The sequence below is a fragment of the Camponotus floridanus genome, unplaced genomic scaffold (assembly GCF_003227725.1).
Source record: "Camponotus floridanus strain SB8 unplaced genomic scaffold, Cflo_v7.5 scaffold27, whole genome shotgun sequence".
NCBI lineage: Eukaryota > Metazoa > Arthropoda > Insecta > Hymenoptera > Formicidae > Camponotus > Camponotus floridanus.
The window spans coordinates 1,811,349-1,832,704 of NW_020229403.1; the positions used below are offsets into that span (position 1 = coordinate 1,811,349).

At 38.1% G+C, this 21,356-nt stretch overlaps 1 protein-coding gene across 5 annotated transcripts in view; it reads left to right on the top strand.

The window, feature by feature from the left end:
* Positions 1-19,383, top strand: part of LOC105251499 — a 62,906-nt gene extending 43,523 nt beyond the window's left edge. For all 5 annotated transcript variants that reach the window (XM_025409597.1, XM_025409598.1, XM_025409596.1 and 2 more), the window contains 10 exons: positions 5,716-7,450; positions 9,415-9,591; positions 13,856-14,075; positions 15,201-15,436; positions 15,955-16,285; positions 16,416-16,624; positions 17,165-17,364; positions 17,442-17,614; positions 17,708-17,872; positions 17,991-19,383. In XM_025409597.1, coding sequence (XP_025265382.1) covers positions 5,716-7,450; positions 9,415-9,591; positions 13,856-14,075; positions 15,201-15,436; positions 15,955-16,285; positions 16,416-16,624; positions 17,165-17,364; positions 17,442-17,614; positions 17,708-17,872; positions 17,991-18,484 — 3,940 coding nt within the window. In that variant the 3' untranslated portion in view covers positions 18,485-19,383. The remainder of the gene's footprint in view (positions 1-5,715; positions 7,451-9,414; positions 9,592-13,855; positions 14,076-15,200; positions 15,437-15,954; positions 16,286-16,415; positions 16,625-17,164; positions 17,365-17,441; positions 17,615-17,707; positions 17,873-17,990) is intronic.
* The last annotated feature ends 1,973 nt before the right edge of the window (positions 19,384-21,356 follow it).

Sequence of the window (21,356 nt, forward strand, 5' to 3'; positions counted from 1 at the left end):
ATTTGAATTTAATTGTCTAATAATTTGTGCAATTTGAAAATTAATTATTTACCTTCCACAGAAGATATTGGAATTTTCAAAGAGGAAGAATGTGCCTTTTTTATCTCTTTTTCTAAATTGTAATTTCACAATATTTCTTAATATAATTCAAAACAGACAAGCATGTAAATACATAGCCGTGCATGTATTATAAACTTGTGTAAAGTGGAATGCTAGTCATAGTTAAAGTTGTATAAAATCGCGCTGGGGAATATCTCTGTATGCTCTCCACTCTGGGAACATCAAAAGCGAATTCTCACATGAAGCTTGAAACAAGGGGAGATCACGTGTTTCCGTTCTTGACTGCAGCCCTGCTCACCTGCCTGCCCGCCTCTACAAATATCGTCAAGCCAGGGACGGATATACCGAGTTTCACAGTATCATGGAGATATTGCGGTCCGAATATCACGAAAACAAACTTTTTTGCTGGCTCTTTACAGAGTAGCTTCTTGTTTATATACAACGAATTTATTTAATTCGGACACAAATTCATTCATAATAAAAGACTTAATTCTGCAACTCAATATGCGCAAAATATCGAATGCTACCTTTTTTATTTTATGGATACAAAATAGCTCTAACAAAACGCGTCCTGAAGTAAAAGTATGCGTAAGCGAATTTATGTGCATATCGGATAGATTCACTTTAATTTCGTCTATATAGTAATTTAAAGCTTTATTGGCTTTAATCTAGCTATAGTTTTCAAGCTGTAATTGAATAGCACATCCGTGACAAGTTTATATAACAAGCTTTACACATTTCGTAAAAGTTTACGTAACAAGATTTATATTATTCCATCGCAAAATTGCGCTTGTTCCAACAAATTATTTTCCATTCTCTCGCATTTACAACATAGAACATCGATAAATCCATTGTAGGACAAAAAGAAATTCTATCGTCGTGTCAAGCGCGCGGAGAGTCTGCAGAGATTTTGCGCGAAATGTAAAAAATTTCGTTGGAATTTGAATCGCGCGAAATGTATGGCATCCATCTAATAAAATCCCCGCGTGTGTGTAACTCGAGTTACATAATCTCAAAGGCATATTTCGCACGCGATTACGCGAATAATTGTTCGGGCCTTGAGCTCGCCCCGATCTTTCGTTAAATGCGAGCGGTTAAACGCGCGTCGTAATTTAACGTTGAAACTTGATTTCCGCCGCGGTCGCTGCAATAATTATCGCTACAAAAATAAATTGCATCTCTATCGAGCGTGGAGATTGATATTTGTGTCCTTTTCGCGCGCGACCTTAAGAGTTGCGACGTTTAATTATCGGCTTTGTCGCGTTGACACCGACGAGTCAACTCGAAAAAGCGACCAATTCCCGATACTCGCTGTCGTTTATTGCGCGAAACTTTATCGTCGTGCGATTCCAAATGTCGATATTGTAAATATAATGTAATCTGCGACATTTTCGATACGCTGCCATTGCGTTCGATCATCGCATTTTGCCGCATATTCGCGCGGATTTGAATCATCTGGCACTAACGTAATAATAACGTTGCACGACTATGCAGCGGTATATTATTAAAAAACACGAGTGAATAGCGGTTTCTATTGAATAAGCGGCGAGTCGGTGAGAAAATATGATGATACGATAAAAATGAAGACATGAATGGAGAAATTAATTGAGAAAGCAAGAGTGACCTTTCGCAGGCGTCACGATTTGTATATAGAGATATGCGACGCTGATACGCTCATTATTAGACGGCTCGCATTCCTCCCGCGAGTTGTTTCGTCAGGATACTTTCACTCGTGTTTCTCGCGGACCGCGAATTTTTCGGCGCAATTACTGCAAATTGGTAGCGTCGTCGTAAATGCATTCTGTGGAAAGCGACACTCTCTCGGGGCACGATTTAAAATTTCCGCATTATTTCATATGAAATAAGAGAAAAAGACCGAGCTTTTAACATTAAAAAAATGCTGCGCACACGCACGCGTTTCATGTGAAAAAACAACTTTTTCGGACATATTTCGTCTTATGACTTTTCGTAAGAGGGATCTCAAATTTTTAGTTTGCGAAACTTGAAGAATTCGAGAAAACTTTTTAATCAAATCGTTCAAATCGTTTTCTCGGGAAAATTCTCTCTCTTTTTAAATAAAAGTTTGAATAGACGGCGAAAGCATGCATCGCATTTTAACAACTTTTTTTTTAAATACAGAATATTAATAAAGAATTTATTATTATTTTCGATATCGAGCACTTGATAGACATTATGAGTACAATATTGCGATAGCTCTTGTGACTTAATTTAGCTTTCAGTTAACACACATGGATAAAAAGCTCCAACACACGACACGCGAGATAATTATCGCTATCATTAATTTACTTTATATAACCGATCACCGTCATTATAAATGCCGTAATATTGTCATCCCTTTGATTCCGTTCAATATTTCGCTAAAATGTTTCATGCGCACAAAAGTACGACGCAGCCAATTCCCGTTATTGTCATTTTTCCAAATAGAACCAGGTAGAACTTGTCTTCCCTCAACCGAGATTGTCGACCCCTCGACGGTAGGAATGCACTTAGTTCGAATTAAAGGAATTCACGAGTTTTGGAAAGTTTTTCTTCGAAACCTATTGTTAGTTCGGACCCTCCCTCCTCTCTCTCTTTCTGTCTCTTTCTCTCTCTCTCTCTCTCTCTCTCTCTCTCTCTCGCAGTGTCTGTTTTCTTGAAAATGCCTCCTCCTACTAGCTATTTGAACAGTCCCTTTAAAAGCGATTCTTCTCGAAGACCTTCCTCGACAGGCCTATTATACATGTGGTTTCGAACCGGCTGATCCGCTCACGTTTTCCGTTTCACAGACTCCACGTGGAACGAATGCACGCGGCGCGATCCACACTCACGTTAACGATCGATTTATACGATTGGAAAGTACAATTCGCGGCGATTTCTTACGGAGAGAGAGAGAGGAGAAGAAAAAAAATGCGACCTTTTTTTCCAGGCGAAATCCGGCCGGACGTCGCAGAAATTAGGTCCCTCGCGTTCTCTGCCTTTTCATCGAGATATTTAATTCCCGCTGTAAATACGTTAAGAAACGTGACAGGCGGAAGATGCAAAAACAAGATCACTTCCTTAACTCAGCCATCAAGATTGAATTTTCTTTTCCTGTGGACTTTGAAGCTTATAAAATTGTTCGCAAGAAATACGAGAAGAGTGCACGATTAAAATTTAATTTTTATATACAAAAGTAACCCTTTTTTGTTACTAACTTAATGAAAAATATTTTTTTTTTAATTAATAATCTCTCACACATATTTACTGTAATATTTATATGTGATTTCTCTATTTATACATTGTAATAAATTTATTTATAATTATGAAATAGAAATGGAACTTCGTTAAGAAGAGTCTGGTGCATTTCTTTAGATGATCGTAAGAATTTGAACATCTCGTTAAACGTGTTTTGGAGGAATGCGACCGAAAATATCGTGGCATCATTGACACTCTAGTATTGTACACGTATATTGAATCGCGGTACCCTCGTATTTCCTATCGCCTTTGTTCGCGATCTCCATTGTCTCCTTCTTTATCGTTCGTCCTATGAACCTTGTACGAGTATTTGCGTATGGGCCAACGAGTGCAATGGCATTCCTGTGTTGAATGCTCCGAAGGCACCCGGTGTAACCAGATCTACGAAAAGGTCTATTGGTCTCCTGCATGGATGTATGTATAAATACACGATGTGGACCGTCTTTGTCGCGTAAATCCAATTTATCCTTCGCACTCTGCAATATATTATGAAATAGAAGCGTGCATGCGTGGGAGTAGAAATTGAAAAAATGCAAATTTGTCGCTGATTTCGGCGTAAAAAATCCTTGTTGGACCAGCATGTCACTTTAATGCTCAAATCACTGTGAAGCAATGCAGAATATTGGGTACATGAATATTTATTTAAAATAACGGAGAAGATGTATATATATACATCTCATATATACGCGCTTTACAATTTGATTCATATATTTATCGAAAAAACATACGCACTGACATTTCGTTCGGTTTACGTCAACAACGATTACAAGTGTATAAATAAAAAAAAATGTTAAATTCCTGGCTTTTATTATTATGTTGATTTGAAACAAATATATTCCTAATCGATAAAAATTTATACTTGAAACAATCTAAATTTAGAATTTTAACAGATTGTATTACAATAGTTATTTGTAAATTTTGTCATTTCGACTGATAATACAATGCAAACAATTTGATAAAATTTATATACGGTTTATTATACCATTCAAGCTTGCATATAATGAATTTTCATGAACCACATTGTATGTGCCACGTTAATAATATTGTTGTTATAAGAGGCTATTTTGCATTATTGATTGGCATTTGCATTCAGATATGATGATTTAGCGAATGTTACATGTTACATGATTATACTTTTATATCACGGCAATGATTTATTATTCAATTTGCTAATTATAAATATAGATATATCGTTGAAAAAATTGGGATGTTTACTCGCGTGGATATTTATTGCGGAATTTTTATGCGGCAATGTAAGATATTTTTGTCCGGGTAACTTTACAACGAAAAAGAACCTTCTCGGGCACGATAAAGCGACGACTGACAGCAGGTAATACGTATATTTTAGGTTTATCGTATCTCGAAAGTTTCTTTCCGGTCCGCATATTCCAGTGACTTTTCCCGTACGATCGGGAGGAGATTCGTTTGAAACATCATATAACATGCGCTATCGAGAATCATATGATATATAGAACTGAATTTATTTTCACGTGAGCGGCGTTCACGTTCTATGAAATCTAAAAATATGAAAGGTGAGAATATTTCAGGTATTGCGAGATAGGTGGCAAATATTTATTACACATGTTTTTTTACTTACAATGATTTGCAAATTTTTGGCTTGTGAGACAGTTGAAATTAAATACACGTAGTTCAATTGTATCACTCTTTTTATTTCTCACTGATGAAGGAGAGAATTATGTTGGCATTAATTTATATTAACATTAATAGTAATATTAGAATTAGATGTTATTATTTTCATCATATTATTTTCGATAAAAAACCAGTTGAGCATTTATTCAAATCGAGTTATCGTTGTATATTAATTTATCTTTTTCTATAATACAATATTATATCTTTTATTAATGATACATTGTCGTAGATACTGCATAATCAAGATTATAAGTCTATTTACATATCAAAGCTGTTTACCCATAAATAATTCCAACATACTAATAGTTGACAAATAGCTCGTGTTCGCAACAGCTGGCATTTATCACAAGTTTCATGTAAGAAATATATGCTAATAGCCGCTAGTTATCTTTCGTTTAATCTTTCTTCACCCAATAATACGGTTACTCGCCCATTTCGGTTTATTGAATATTTCTGCTTGTGCGAAAATATAAAAATTAATTTTTTATATGTATGAGATGCTACATTATTATAATTAATTTGTCGATATATATTAGTGATAATTAAGAATGTTTTGTTTTAAATGATACATACATTTTTACTAGGAATGTATTACTTTTATTTATTATGAAACACAAACAATTTACTTGATATAATATTAATTATCTTTTATTGGTTGATCGCTAATTATTTAGTAGTAGATTTGAACTTGATATGCATTAATATTATCGAGAAATTTATAGAAAATGCAAAGTTAATAATTATATTAAAGAATCTTTTCTCTTATTTTAGGTCCCGAAGGCGTAGCGGTAGTGGCGTGACGGACATACACTCTCAGCAACAGCAACAGCTGCAAGAGAACAACAACAGCAGCTCGCGCGACGCTAAGAAGCCGCAGGAGGGACTGGGGCCCGATGAGATGTGGGCCCCTGGCGCCCTGGGCCATCATCGGGAGCTACCTGTTGATGTGCCCGACACCCTCTTACAGAAGGCCTATCCCAACAAGGTAAAGAATCGCTCTTCCGATTATAGGAACGGGCTACAGCATCGTCCCCGTAGCGCTAGCGACCTCGACCTATCCCTAAACCTTAAAAACGAGACCCTTAAGACGCGCACCACACCCGCGGACGGACGCATTAGACTCGTATTGAACGACGACGTCGACGCCGCCTCACGGACGATCAACGTTCGCAACGGACTTCAGCCTATGTCCATGCTGAAGATCGAGCTAAACATCGAGGACGAGGAGGAGAAAAAGGTAAAAGTCGCCAAGAAAGATTCGGCAAATATTGACAAGTATCACGACAGTCCGATTGCGACTGATTCGCCGGATCTGATGAGCGACTTGAAAGCTTTCGAGGAGTACGATAACATCGACGAGGACGCGAGCGGGCAGAAGGAGTCCGGCGTCGACGTCGAGGACGATTATCCGTTCGCCAAGGAGGATTACCCCACCATGTTAAAGACGTGCAGCGACGATTCCGCGAGCCCGAGGAGCTCATCGGGCAGATCGGACAGCACTGCGCCTCTGGACACCAGCTTGAGGTGCGAGCAAAGACAAAATCAAGATATACATAAGGACGTACAACATACGTCTTATGACGTACGAAGGATAGATCTCGGCTCCCCGTGCAGATCGATGATACCCGACATCAAGATAGCTCCGCTCTTCGGTCGCGCTCGGGACGCGACATCCTTTGACAATCCAGCTTATGGGCTGACGGATCTGCAGGACCTTCAGGGCTTACTGCGATCCGACGAGGCCTCGGATATGACCAGACTGATAGACGACCAATGTTCTATCCCGAGGATTCCGAAGGAACAGGACAAGACACCGCCTGTTCGCACGGAGGACCAACAAATAGAGCCTTCCCGAGCGACGACGGAGCCCTCGGCAAACAAGTCTGCCGCGAAGAATACGAAGCGCCGCGCAAATGTCGACGAACGTGCCAAGCTAAAGGCAAAATCGCGTAGTCTCGACATCGAGGAACTGATCCGAGCTAGCTCGACCGATGATTTGCTTGGCATCGAGAGCCATCTCTCCTCCTTGTCCTCCACATCGGCTCGACCCAAGAAGAAGCATAGACATCAGCAGATCTCCAGCGGCTACTCCACGCTGAGAAGCGAAGCATCGGGCGAACTTGAGCGTAGTATGGATCGCAGCTTCCTCGTGTTCTCGGACAGCAAATCCTACCGCGAAGTAGCCGTCGACTGTCCGCCGGATTTCGTGCCGGTTACCAAGCGTCATCCGGTATACCCACCGCCCAATAAGACCACCACGCCCGGCAACAGCAAGCACAACACTCTCGAGCCGAAACGCGATCGCGAGAGCGAGGGGGGCGCGTGCACCCCCACGACAACGACGATGACGACAACAATCACGACGACCGCACTCGTAGCCTCCCCCCGTCTACCCCCGAACGACAATAGCCGTTACACGACGCTGTCTAGCGGCGACGTTGGTAGCGCTAGGGAGACTATAGTCGCGTGCAACGCGACGATAGATCGTAAGCACGACGCCAAGAAGGTAAGGTCCACAGTCAAGAGCTTGATAGTCGATGGCTTGCACTCTATCATGCACAACGAACACCGCAGATCGCTTCTCTGCGCTTCTCCTAGCACGCACCAGTTTAACGCACCGACGCGGCTTCGCTCTAACGAACCTGTTCTGCAATCGTTCAACATGAATTTGGGAGACTTTTCGGGAGAATTTTCACTTACTGCCTGTAACTTTGAAGCCTCGAAGAAGCTTTTCTACGAGAATCCCTGCTTCGACGTGTCCCATGACGAGGATATTTACTACGAGACTTTTCCGCGTCGAAATTTATTGAGGAAGGTCAAGCGTCCATCCTCTTTGCTCTTTCCTCGAAACAAATTTTCGAAAAATTGGCGAAATTCCTTCTACTCCGAAGGCGAAAATGGTGAGCCGATCTTGTCTTCTTTTTCGAATAAGATCGCGGATCCTACGCGCTTGGCTAATCTATCCTTGTCCGACGACAAAGTCGTGAATTCATCGGAATGTCTTCTTGCGGATTTTAAAAATGAAATCCAAGAGATTACTTCTTCTGATCGATCGGAAAATATTACCACGCGTGAACAGAATCTTTCGTTGCCCGATGCCTCGTTTCTCAAAATCGTCGACACTCCCATTCAGTCCTTCGTCCAAGAGACGAATCAGAATTCTCGGAATTCCTTGCACGAGCTATTCTCCGTGAAGCACCACGTCGTGCGTCATCTATTCGATGGCGTTTCCGACAATTTTCAACATTCGCAAAACGATGAGCTGCACAATCGCTGTGTTTCACCGAACGCGCAGAATCAGAAAAATTCAAGTTTGTTCGTCGAGTACCAATGCAAAGAGTTGATGAATGTCCCGACTGACAAAGGTGTGAAATTTCGCGTTTGTCAGAGAAGCATGTCGGATATTTCGGATTTAACAGCTGTTCGGATTCGCTTCTTGCTCTCCCTCCGCGATCCTATCCCGAACCCGAAAATTTGGCGGCAAGTCATGGGACAGAACGAAAGGGACCAACCGATGATGACTTTACGCGATTCTAATGGATGTACAAAGCAGAACCCTCCGAGACCGTCAAATGAGTGCACTTTGAAGAATTATACGCGCGAATCGACGCACGTCGACCAGGTAATGGATTTTGCGATTCGATTTTGACAACTTTTGTCTGTCGAAATAATTCGAACAGCGTTCTTGTATTTTCGAAATTTCGAGTTAATTGCGAAGTAGTTTTGATAGATTGCTGATTTTCACTTTTTAAAGTATCTTAAGTCGGATTGTTCTTTAGCATCATGTGCATTACTATTGTAAAAACAGAAAAAAGTACAAAGACGCTGTTTGAAAAAATGCTAAAACGAAGAGCATGCATAAAAGAATATGGGACATCTAACAGAGGTCGTCGACGGCATGGTAAAGTAGTAAACTCACACATACACAAGGTATAGAAAACATTTATGGAATAAAATGTCTATGGATTTTCAAAGATATGTCGGAAATACTTTAAATTTTATTACACTCGAACTACGCTTCAAAATAGCGAGTGAAAGAATGAGTCAAGGATGCGAAATGACTCAGACTTGTCATCTTTAATGTGGCACAATTTCAATTTCGATATAAAAGTTCAGCATTGCATACTACAAATAAATACACGCGTTATCATCTTCGGTACAATCATCTCTTGAGAGAGTCGGCATTTTATTTTTGTCCCGATATTTTTGCTGCCTTTTTCCAGCGCATGCATGCATTTCTCTCTTTCACTCTCTTGCTTTTCTAATGCTTCAGCTTCTCTGCCCCTCTATTTCCTCTTTTCCTGCGCATATGCATAGATCGAACTGAAATTTCATTATATTTGAAAGTGCAAAAGGAGAATGAAACACACACGTGTGAGAGAAGAGATGAATAAAGTTGGCAAAGTAAATTGTACGGCGCCAGACACGTGGGACTATTAATACGAATTGTGTTTTGGAATGGATTTTTAGGCCGGTCTCAACGGGGTCAAGCCTGCCATCCCACCTCGCGATCAGAAAAGGGCGCCCGCCAGACCGCCGAAGGATAATCTACGTCTATCTACGCAAAACAATAATGTCGAAACGAGCGATAATGCCAACGCAACCGAGCCGACGCAGCAGCAGCTTCATTCTATCAGGAAATATCAGGTAAGGGACACGAGAGATTATCGTATTATATTGAGTCACATCAGCATGCACAATTAGATGACTCGAGAAGCGCGGACATGTCAAATTTTGGTGGGAGGGACGTAACGCAAGTAAGTAAAAAATAAGAAAATAATTAATTACGACTATAGAGAAGCATGCTATTTCCAATGCTTGTGAATTATTATTATTATTATTATTATTATTATTATTATTATTATTATTAGAGTTTGATACATATATGTTAGAGAAACAAATTCGATAATTGATAGGGAAAAAGAGATTGCGTAAATTATGAATTATTAATAATAGCCTCTCGTAAAAACAATCTCGTAAAAAAAAAGATTTTATGCGAAATGTAACATTTGTATGGATTGACTGAAGAAGAGTCGAGTGCATAATATCTAGCTGTTGGTCTAGCTCGTAAAATGGCAGGCCATTCTTTAATATTCATCGATAGGTGTTATTTTTACGATTTTCGCCCTTGCGATCGGATTAAATCATTAAATAGGTGATTCGGCAGAAAAAAAATACAGAGCGACTTCTCTTTCTCTCTCTCTCTCTTTTTCTTTGAAAAGCCGCAGTCGCTTGTGAATAGCATGCAAGCATTTCGCGATCGATCGCATTGCGTAACGATGCGATAAATGACGGATCGTTATTTAAGAGGAGGACGTACAACTCACCTAACAACGCTGCTATCTCTATACGTGTGAACACTTGTACGGGAAATTGCGAGCTCTTGACAATAGTTATTATCGGAGCACGACTGGACGAGTAGCCGCGTCGCAATTTTCAAATTTCCTGCAGCAGGGGTTTGTCGTCCCGACAAAGTTTGATTGATGAATGAGTCGCGATCTAGCATGAGTGGAAATTAATTAGACGTATCGAGACATGCGTTAATAGCATTCGAAATTATTGCGCGAATATCGATCAATGGAGAAAAAATGTTCATCTGTTGCTGCGACATACACGCGTAGCAGAAACACTGTCTGCGCATATTCTCAAGTAACAGATAGAAAACAAAAGCAAAGACACTTGATTCTGAAGTAAAAGATCTCTCTGTAATTACGTATCATTTTGAGTATTTTTTCCCCTTAAAATTAAATTGTTTTTAATAAATTAAAGAATTAGGCTCTTTATGTATTTAATAACACGATAAGAAACTAAGCAAATAAGAGCCACCGCGGTGTTGCGTAAAATTTCCCGACGATTCAGCGACATCTTCGCCCCGACATTTTTCTCGTCTACATCTCTTCAGGGGGGTAAAGAGGGGTTTATAGAATTCTCAAAAATGAGAATCTATATTTTGGTAAATGCACCAAGTAAAATATATGCATATGCCTTGTGTTTAAATTTTCGCGAATAATTTAAGAAAAATTTTACGCGCTATCATCCGCGGTGGTTCTTACTTGCTCGTTTCTTATCGTGCTGTTAAATTATTTTTATTAAATTATTAAAAATGGAGAAACGAGAAACCACAGTGAACAAAAAATCGTGGGTAAGACCTAGAGATGCTCGTGGATCGAAGTGCCGCGCACTTGAAATTCATCACAATCTCGGGATATCTGTAAGTGTGAGAGATGCCAGAACCCTTTTATACGTGACTGCGGTGTCGTCGTGCGGAGCCGCGTGAGTATGTTTATCTTATGGAATCCTCACACCACGCTCTCGCTCTCTTACCTGCCTTAAGTCAAGAGTGCGGGTCTGGAATGTAAAGAACCCCCACAATAGTCTAAGATTACATGCCTGAAGTGTAGCGTTACCAAGTTTCGATAGGTTGTAGACTGTAGGGTGACTCGCAGACCTGACTCTTTTCTTCTGCTGCTGTTGCTGCTGCCGATGCTACATTCAACTTTGTTCATTTTTTTTTGTTCGATACACTTCCCTGACCTCACTTTCTTGATCTGCCTCAAGGGGATACCCTTTCCAGATCTTCGATTTGACTCGCTCTGCTCTAATATCTCAAGATATGCCGCAGCAGGTGTTTCGAACTAAAAAACGCATTCCTTTTTATTTTTCTGTTTTTTTCTGTCTTTGTTTTTATGATACTTATTAACCAGACATTTTCTTTCGATGTATATTTTCTTTAAATTGATGTTTGAATACGTCTATACGAGTCTATTTGTATCATTTAATAAATGAAATTTTCGTAGACTAATTCTTATCAAGATGAAATCACGTTTCACGGAGAAGAATATAGAGATTGTGAAAGAGCTTATATAGACGATTTCTAAAACCGTTAACTTTTCCTGAAATTATTTTTATCGTCTGCATCAATGTTGGTATATACACATTTTTTAATGCGCTTTACGTTGACTATCAATGTTGTCTAATCGCGTCGCGAGAGAAGACGCATAGGTTCCGCAAGAAACCTTACGTTGCCGTAAACGGGGCTTCGCTAAGATATTTCTATCCTTACATATGTAACATACATTACGTATACATGACGTAGTGTCGTTCGATAAACAGAAACATGCTCGTTACATAAATGAAAATTATGAATCTCATCTTCTCTGGGGAGTCCTCGCCTTACCGTTGATTTATGCGTAGTTGCCATAATACGTATCGCGATTTTACGTCAGAAATCTGGACGAGTAACAGCCAGCTTTATCATCTGACAGCGGTGGGCGTTGATTTCACGAATCACAAAATAACACACGGCTAATGTCATGATAAATTGACGTAACTTGAAATGGAATTTGTTGATTCGCTAAAGAGATAATGAGAAAAAAATATATCATACGAATTAAACCTCTCGTTAAATACATGTACATTACATGCTATTCATAAAATAGATTCGGCAATAATATGATTTTTTGCAACACATTACTTATAATTATTTAAGAATAGTAAAAAATTTTATTCCTAAATAACTTTTATACATTCTTTTTTGCAATTATGCGATATTATACAAAATAAACGAAGCTGCTTACATATATATTATATGATTTGCCTTATATGATTGTTAAAAGATGATAGTTATTGCAGATTTTAAAAATGCATAAATTACATTTTTTGTTTTAATAATTATTATCGCTTAAAAGAGCCATATTAAAGCGTTATTGATTTATTATTATTTTTCTCAGATAGAATAAAGTTCAGTCAGAATAAAGCTATGCATTGCATTATACATTTTTTTAATTATTCGCATATAATTTTCCAGATTGAACTTCTTAATTATCATTAAACTACTGGTTAATTATTAAATTCTATCACAATGATAGTTAGATGAAATTAATTGAAGCATGTAAGAGAAAAAGAGAGAGAGAGAGAAAGAAATTTTATTTATTCAACAAATTTTTATATGATTTTTCAGTAAAAAGTATATTGTTACAATTGAAATTATTAACTTAAATGAATTTATCGCAAGAAAAATTAGCGTAGGATGAATAGGAATATTCATACTTGTAAAATAGATTTTGCTGAAAATACTTTTGTAGATTGAAAACACGACTTGTTAAAATGTCATCCATACAAATATAAAAATGGAATGTATGATATGTATACATGTGCCGCCAAATTTAGTTGACACTTGACAGGGATCAAAAGCGCGCTACTTCTCCGAATATAAGTTGCTTCGGAATAATTAACAAGCTGATACCGAGATATTTGTAAAGATATTCGATCGAATTTGATATCGTTAAAGAATTTCTTATTTTCGCGCGAGAATATAATCTATAAATTTCTCAATAAACTATGTATGTATTTGCAACATTGGTTACGCACAATTGCACGCGACAATAAAAATCTCGCAGCTTTTTGCGTAATCGTTAGAATTGTAATAACTCTCACAAAATTTTTAAAACAATATATAGCCAAAATAATATTGAAATATTATTTCAATTTATATTTTGGAATAAATAAATAAATTGCACAGGACATTACATTATACAGGAATTACAAGATTACAATGTGAGAGCTTATTACTAATAAAATTTCCTCTGAAATTTATTTTAAATTTGTTGAAAAATCTATATAAACGATAAATAGTATGGGAAAAATTAATACACTCTGTATGTTACAATTGATGCATAATTACATCAAATGAAAATTAAATAATATATTTTTAATTTTCTGAAAAATGTGAAATATTTTATAAAGATACACTTGTCCTATTATATGTATATTCGTCAATAATCGTCGAATAAAATTTTGATATTTTATATGGCTTCCAATATAAAAGTTATACTCTATTATCAAGTTAACTTTCCTCGAAAATATTTTTCTTTCTTATAAAGTAATTTAATTATTTATGTCGCATTTACAGGAACAGTTACGAAAACGAAAGGATGAAGAGGAAAGGCAGGAAATGCTCAGCCGTTCTCTCCGTGGATCTAAAAAGCTCCAAGCCTTGGAGAGCCACGCGACGAGTCTCATTGGCCAGGAAAATCTTGCTTACGCACAGGATGAGGTGACCACCGTCAGCCGGGTCACACATGCCACTCCTAATGCAGTGCAAGAAGTGAAGGAACCTCCCAGAACCCTCAGTAAGCATACAACTTGTTCTTGAGATATATTTCTGCAGATCTTTCTGAATTAAAAAGAGATCAATTAAAAGAAGACAAACAGCAATCTCATCTTAATAGCATATTTAAGCTTTTTAAATTCTGCAATATAATTTTTTGCACACTCTGTGTTCGAAATTCATAATTATCATTCCGATTCAAAATTCGCGTTGGAAAAAATCCGCATTTTTCGCTAACAAAAGTTAGAGAATTTAAACGTAACGGGCGTCGAGAAACTTTTCGAATTATCTATTTATCTGAAAAACGTCCGCGTTTTCTCTTGCTTTTTTCGCCGCATAAGAAACGCTCGTTATAAACATTTGGCAAAACAATGCCAACCGTCAGCAAAGTCAGCGCAGCCCGCGCTCATATGTCACAATCAACTGATCGCCAATCAGCTGATCGAAAAAGATCATGCGCATGGCAATCGCAAAAATCTCAACGTCAGACCTCATGTGATTAATTATGCGCGGCGCCATGAGGTCACCGCTAAAATATAAAATTTATTGGTCCACGTTGCAACGGGCCCAAAATTCCGCTCGCTATATAACGGGCATCGCGCGTGGACCCTTCGAAGTTTTGAACTTTTCGTTATCGTAGTCAAACCGCTTTGTCAAATCGCTTTGCTAAACCGCTCTGTTAAAACCGCTTTTTCGTTATACGACCGCTTACTCACTTAAACTTCCGCTATCTCTTGTGTCAATCCGCTAAACGAACCGCTTATAACGACCGCTATTTCGCTAGGACTACGATTATCCGCATACGACTTTTGAAAACCGCTAGTGGAATCGCAATCTCGTTACACCGCTCGCGATACCGCACTAAACATTTGTCTTATTTTTAATCTCGACTCTAATAAAGTTTTGTCCCTTTCCTGTAAACAAAGTGCACTTTTTCTCACTGAAAGATCTTCCTCTTCCACTGCTCACTGTCGGATTCGCTCGCGAACACTCTATCTCGAAAGAATTTTAGCCATTCGTTTTCATAAGTTTTTGCGACGTTAAATTTAAATAAATAAGATCTTATCAACAATAATTTTGCGTAAACCAACAGCGAGTTCCATGGAACGAGCAAAAAAATTTTCAATATATCCTGTTTATTTTTCAGCGTACGGCGAAGTAGTTGCTACACTCGAGAGGCTGCAGCTTCAGCTGCAAAATATTTCAGGTGCTCTCGGTATTTCGGGTCCAGGTGTCGAAACCGAATTGAAGGCAGTTCGAGCACTTTTGGTGCAAAATCAATTTGCGTCTGCTCTGGCGACGCGTCACGCTTTGAAGAATCGGTTGAGGGCGAGCAAGATTTTCAAACATCATGCCGATGACGCATCGAATTTGGCACGAGATGTATGTAAAATTTACGTAATGATATATATACATATATATATTGGAGATACACGAAGATAATCTCTATATTAATAATATTATTTTCACTTATTTTCATTTATATAATGTTTTTTAATCAGTTTTTGTTTAAAAATTTTAAAAGACATTCTATAAAGTTAAACGTACATTGGTATGTAATTTAATAAATATAATGGAAGGTAGCTTCTCCATAAAGCTTTACGAATATTTTATCACCATTACTGATCATCTCTGTGCATATAAAATTTCAATATTTTAATTAAATTATATATAGATTAATATGCTTTGCTATAACGGATTTCAGCGAACATAGAACATGTGGCTTTCAAAGCTATACTTGTGATATCACAAATTTTGATCGTTTATTTAATATCTTAAATAAAGGAAAAGCGTTTTACGACTTCAAGACGATGATATATTAATCACACTCAAGCATACTTGCGCGTTTATTTATTTCAATATGATTTAATTATCCAGCGTAATGTGTAAATTTGTTTTAGTGCGTAGATATCTTGGAAAAATGGCAATCGTCGGCGACTTCAACAGGTGTCGGCGGTGCAGAAACAATAGCCGCTGTGGAAGAATTAACGAGCATTCTTACGGGTTATGACATGGAAGCTCTGCTTCTCGCTCATGATTCCATCGTATCGTATGTTGACGGTTTGCAAAGAAAGCGAAGCCCATCGTCCTCGCCGCCTAGCGCACCACCTAGCCCGACATCCAGCTGGAAAGATTCCCGGGTGGTCGATAACATTAAAATTATCCGAATTGAGAAGACTAACGAACCGCTGGGAGCTACCGTTAGAAATGAAGGGGATGCGGTGATTATAGGTAATCATTATATTATATAATCATTATATAATTGTATAATTTTCTTATAATAATTTTACTTTTTCAATTTTACTCGTCGACATATATGATTTTCATCGTTTGATTTAATCTTTAAATGACTTATTTTAAGGACGTGTTGTGCGCGGTGGCGCGGCGGACAAATCGGGACTCTTGCATGAAGGTGACGAAGTTCTTGAAGTAAACGGTGTGGAAATGCGCGGCAAGACCGTCAATGAGGTCTGCGATATTCTCGCCGGTATGCAGGGTAGTCTCACGTTCTTAGTACTTCCGGCACCGACGTGTCACAAAAATAATTTAAGGAGAGAAGACACGACACAGGTACGGCATAAATGTACAGTACATATCCCGATATATTTAGCACAGTCTGAAAACGCAAACTGAATATCCGTAGATGTTGAAACTGGAACAAGCGATATTTCTGTTGAAAACGAAAGAGCAAATGTCAAGTCAGAGGAAACATTATCTTTTAACTTTTCAAGATAAAAAGTGACATTGATCTTTTACTTCTGATCATCTTTTTATAATTTTAATATCTGCTCAGTTTGGACAAATCAATATATAATTTAAGATGCTCTATTATTCACATTTATTTTTTAAAATTTACTTAAATATTTAAAACTAAATGTATGTGCATACAAGAGAGTGCCCGCAAATGTCACATATACATATAAACAAATGACTTTTGTTCTTTAACAATGCGACATTGACACTTGTAAGCTACGTGTGCGGAATATCTATGGATCGCGATGCTAATAGCGACAAAACAGTTGTTCTAGTTTCCATTGCATTGACATAACGTAGACTGGAAACATAGCGTAGTATTTATAACCGCATAAAGCTTTTATCATTTACATTTAGATACACATACGAGCGCATTTCGATTACGATCCTGAGGAAGATCCGTATATACCGTGCCGCGAATTGGGTGTGAGCTTCCAAAAAGGCGACGTGCTTCATGTAATTTCTCAAGAAGATCCAAATTGGTGGCAAGCATATCGAGAGGGCGAAGAGGATCAGACTCTAGCCGGTCTGATACCTAGTAGATCGTTCCAGCATCAGTGAGTTAAACTAATTGCCAATTTTCGACTACAATCTCATCATGATTCCGATATACATGTTAGTTTTATCTTCGTAGACGAGAATCAATGAAGCAGACGATAGCTGGCGACAAGTCGACGGTGCGAGGCTCGAAGAAATCTAGCACGCTATTGTGTGCGAGAAAAAATCCAAAGAAGAAGAAACGGAATAAATTTGGCGCAAACTTCAATGATGACGGGTACCCTCTTTACGCGACAACTGCCATAGATGGTATGTAATAAGCTTAAACAGATAATTGAATAATCAATTGTATTATTTTTATGGGAATTATCTTTAACACACGATGCTTTTTCTTTCTCGCAGATTACGACAGCGAGGAGGTGTTGACGTACGAAGAAGTCGCCTTATACTATCCTCGTGCAAATCACAAGAGGCCCATTGTTCTTATTGGACCTCCCAATATCGGACGACACGAACTCAGGCAGAGATTGATGCAAGACAGCGAACGTTTTGCCGCAGCGATTCCTCGTAAGTGCTATTCTATTTGACTTTATTGATCGCAACTACATTTAATGTTTCTACATCTCTCTTTATAAACAAATACGTCAAAGTCACGAATGAACATATTTTGTTTCTCGATTTTCAGATACAAGTCGTCCGAAAAAGGATTCCGAGGTCGACGGCCAGGACTATCACTTTATTTCACGTGCTCAATTCGAGTCCGATATCCTTTGTCGTAAATTTGTCGAACACGGCGAGTACGAGAAAGCGTATTACGGCACGTCCGTGGAGGCCATCAGAACAGTGGTTAATTCCGGTAAAATCTGTGTCTTAAATCTACATCCTCAGAGTCTCAAGATCCTGCGAAATTCGGATCTGAAGCCGTACGTTGTGTTTATCGCGCCTCCGAGTTTGGAGAAGCTGAGACAGAAGAGAATTAAAAATAACGAAAGCTTCAAGGAAGAAGAGTTGAAGGACATAATCGAGAAAGCACGCGAGATGGAGGACAAATATGGCCATTTGTTCGACATGCTTATATTGAATAATGATACCGATCGGGCGTATAACCAATTACTCACGGAGATTAACTCACTCGAGAGGGAACCTCAGTGGGTACCCGCGTCTTGGGTTCTTCAGTAACTGTATATGGTCTTATGCTTTAAGACGAGGATTTCCGAGAACGTGTCTCGGAGGAGATTGGCGATCGGAAATCGAAGGCCAGTATGCTGTTTGCAAGACATGTGCTTTCGAGCAATCTTCCAAGCGAGACTTCAAGCGAGTCTGCTAGAAAGCTTCGGGTGGACCGGTTCTTCTACAGGTGCCTGTTACATAGTTTTATGTTTCTTACGCGAATCTTTTAAATCTTCCTCCCCTCCGGTTATACTATATTGCAAGTACTACCCGCCTGACAGAGTCTTCCGCGTGTGTTGTCGTACTTTGGTGCCATGAAATAAAGGATCATCGGAAGCAGTTTTTAAATGGGAGAAAATATAATCTGCAAGAAATTCTCACACTTTTACAGACTATTCCTCCAGACTTTGCGTTCGGTATAAAGGCAAAAGTATATATCGTGTTTTTATGTATTACCGTGATAGCGAACATTCGCGAGGCTCGGTCGCGGCAACGATGTTTCAAATTTGAGTAACACGTAATCAAATCACGGACGATTGTCGGCCGAAAAACTTTAAGTTTAAGTTACGCTCAAATTTCGAACACGATTGCTGCGACTTGGCCTACCTATCTATCTTGACGTCTCAAAATCAATTCAGGCTAAGAGACGTTCGTAAGAGACGGAGTTTCCAAAGTGTATATTAACGAGGTTAAATTCTCAGACTGACAAAAACGGTTAACTATTATAGACACGCGAGTATACAAAAGCATCATCTGCCGAGCGTCTCGCTCCTTCCGCCGTATATTAGCCCGTTCTACGTGAGGAAGTGTACCTGACCTGATGTCTCTCCTAAAAGTTGGAAAATTTCTAACAGGGGCTCGTGAAAAAATGTTATGTAATTTTCTATGATCGCATATATATATATATATATATATATATATATATATATATATTCACACACACGTATACGTTTTGATAAATTTTGATAAGTGGAAAAAAGAAAACTGGAATTTTCTCTGACCTTTCTGAAATCCCTGTTCAGCGTAGTAACGTGTACTAGTATACATAAACGATATTGACATAAATATCGCAATAACGCGTAAAAATAATTTGCGTAGAAATAAATTGCTTAGAAATAATTTTTTCCTGCGAACGTATGTCATATATCGCATCTTCTGCAAAATGATCATAGAGAGTCGCATATCTTTTCACGTGACTGTTGATTAGAAATTTTCTGCTGATCCTGCTACATTCTAATATCCGCAAAAATGGAAGCTGTTGATGCAAAGAGATGAAAAAGAGGAGAAAAAAAAACGAAAAAAAAAAGATACGAAACGACGATCCCACGAGCATAACGATACACACAATGTATTTCTTCGAACGCAAAAACGCGTCTGCGATCTCGAAGAAGACTGCGAAACTCGCTAACATGTTTTACCGTTTTCGCCCTAGACGATTCCGTGTTTGTTTAGAGAGCAGAAACTCGTGTGTTTCTAACCCGTAGATTCGTTAAACGCAATAGAACTTAGGCTCGACTGTGTGGTTCCGGAAATGCAAGAGCTCTCGGAAATTTCGCATTAAAAAAAAAGATTGTTTCTCCTGAGTGTTTTTTTACAGGGAGCGATTATTGTACGACGCGATCGAATAGGGTAAATGATGTTTATCTGTGTCACTGTATCGCTACGAATAGGAAAAATCGACGCGAAATAAAAAAAGAAAAAAAAATAAATAAAGGAGTATAGTATATATATATAGAGAGAAACACACCATCGTGGCGTTTCGTTTGGAAATTTAAACGGTAAATGTGCGGTAAATGCATCGTAGCAAGTGCGCGACGTGTATCTTGCAGGTATCCTTGCGTTAGCAATAATTGTGTATTATCGGAAAAAAAAGTAACTTGTTTCTCCATTTTTTCAATGAAACTCTCGGCGAAAGATGTGTCGTTTAGTATGTATAGAGACGAACAGGTGGGCTATTGCATCGCGATTAGATAACGTTAGTCTCGATTCAGAGAAGAAATAAAAAAGAAAAGATAGAAGAGAATACACTAAATTCAATGTGAAACAATTGTAAGTTGCGGATGCGTGAGATGTAGAGAAGATGTTCGTTTCGGTGAAAAAAAAAAAACTCATTATTCCCATTTTTTAGGTATTTAAAATTAAATCTTTTCAAAAGAGAGAAAGCCAATCAATGCATGCGACCGTCATTCAATATCGTGTGCCAAGTATCAGATCCGCGTGTGAAACGCAAAAAAAGCTGAGATGTGTGCCAAATATATAAATACTGGATTATTTCCAGAGGAAATCCAAGTTTTAAAACGCGCTCAAAGGCACCTTAGAATTTGTCATTATATTGATTATGTAAATAATTGTGCACTTGTATAGAAAAGAAAGGACGAGAAACAAGAGGAAGGATATAGTTATTCTTGCGAAAATCATTATTATTATTTTTTTTAATTATTATTATACCCGAATTATTATTATAATTGCATCATAATTGTATCATCGTTATTCATTTGGCGAATGATCATGTCGGACGGTTGACGATCCGCCATCCTCTAGTAACAGCGGATATGTCGCGAATTTTATGTCTAATCGGCGAATCAAATTTTCAACTACAGATGTACCTCGTTTGACAAAATTGTACCGTAGCTAATTACGTCCAAATATGATTATGCATTTCATTCCGATTCCTATCATGATTATGTAAACAACAATAACAACGGTGAAAGTATGTACATTATTATTCGTATAATTATTGTTATTATTATTATTCGTATTATTATTAATTATATATTAATTTTATGTGTAAAATAAACGTACAATTTCAAAGAGAGAAGAAATATATGTATGATGAAGAAATATATATACAAATGTATATATGCTACGTCGTATATACGCG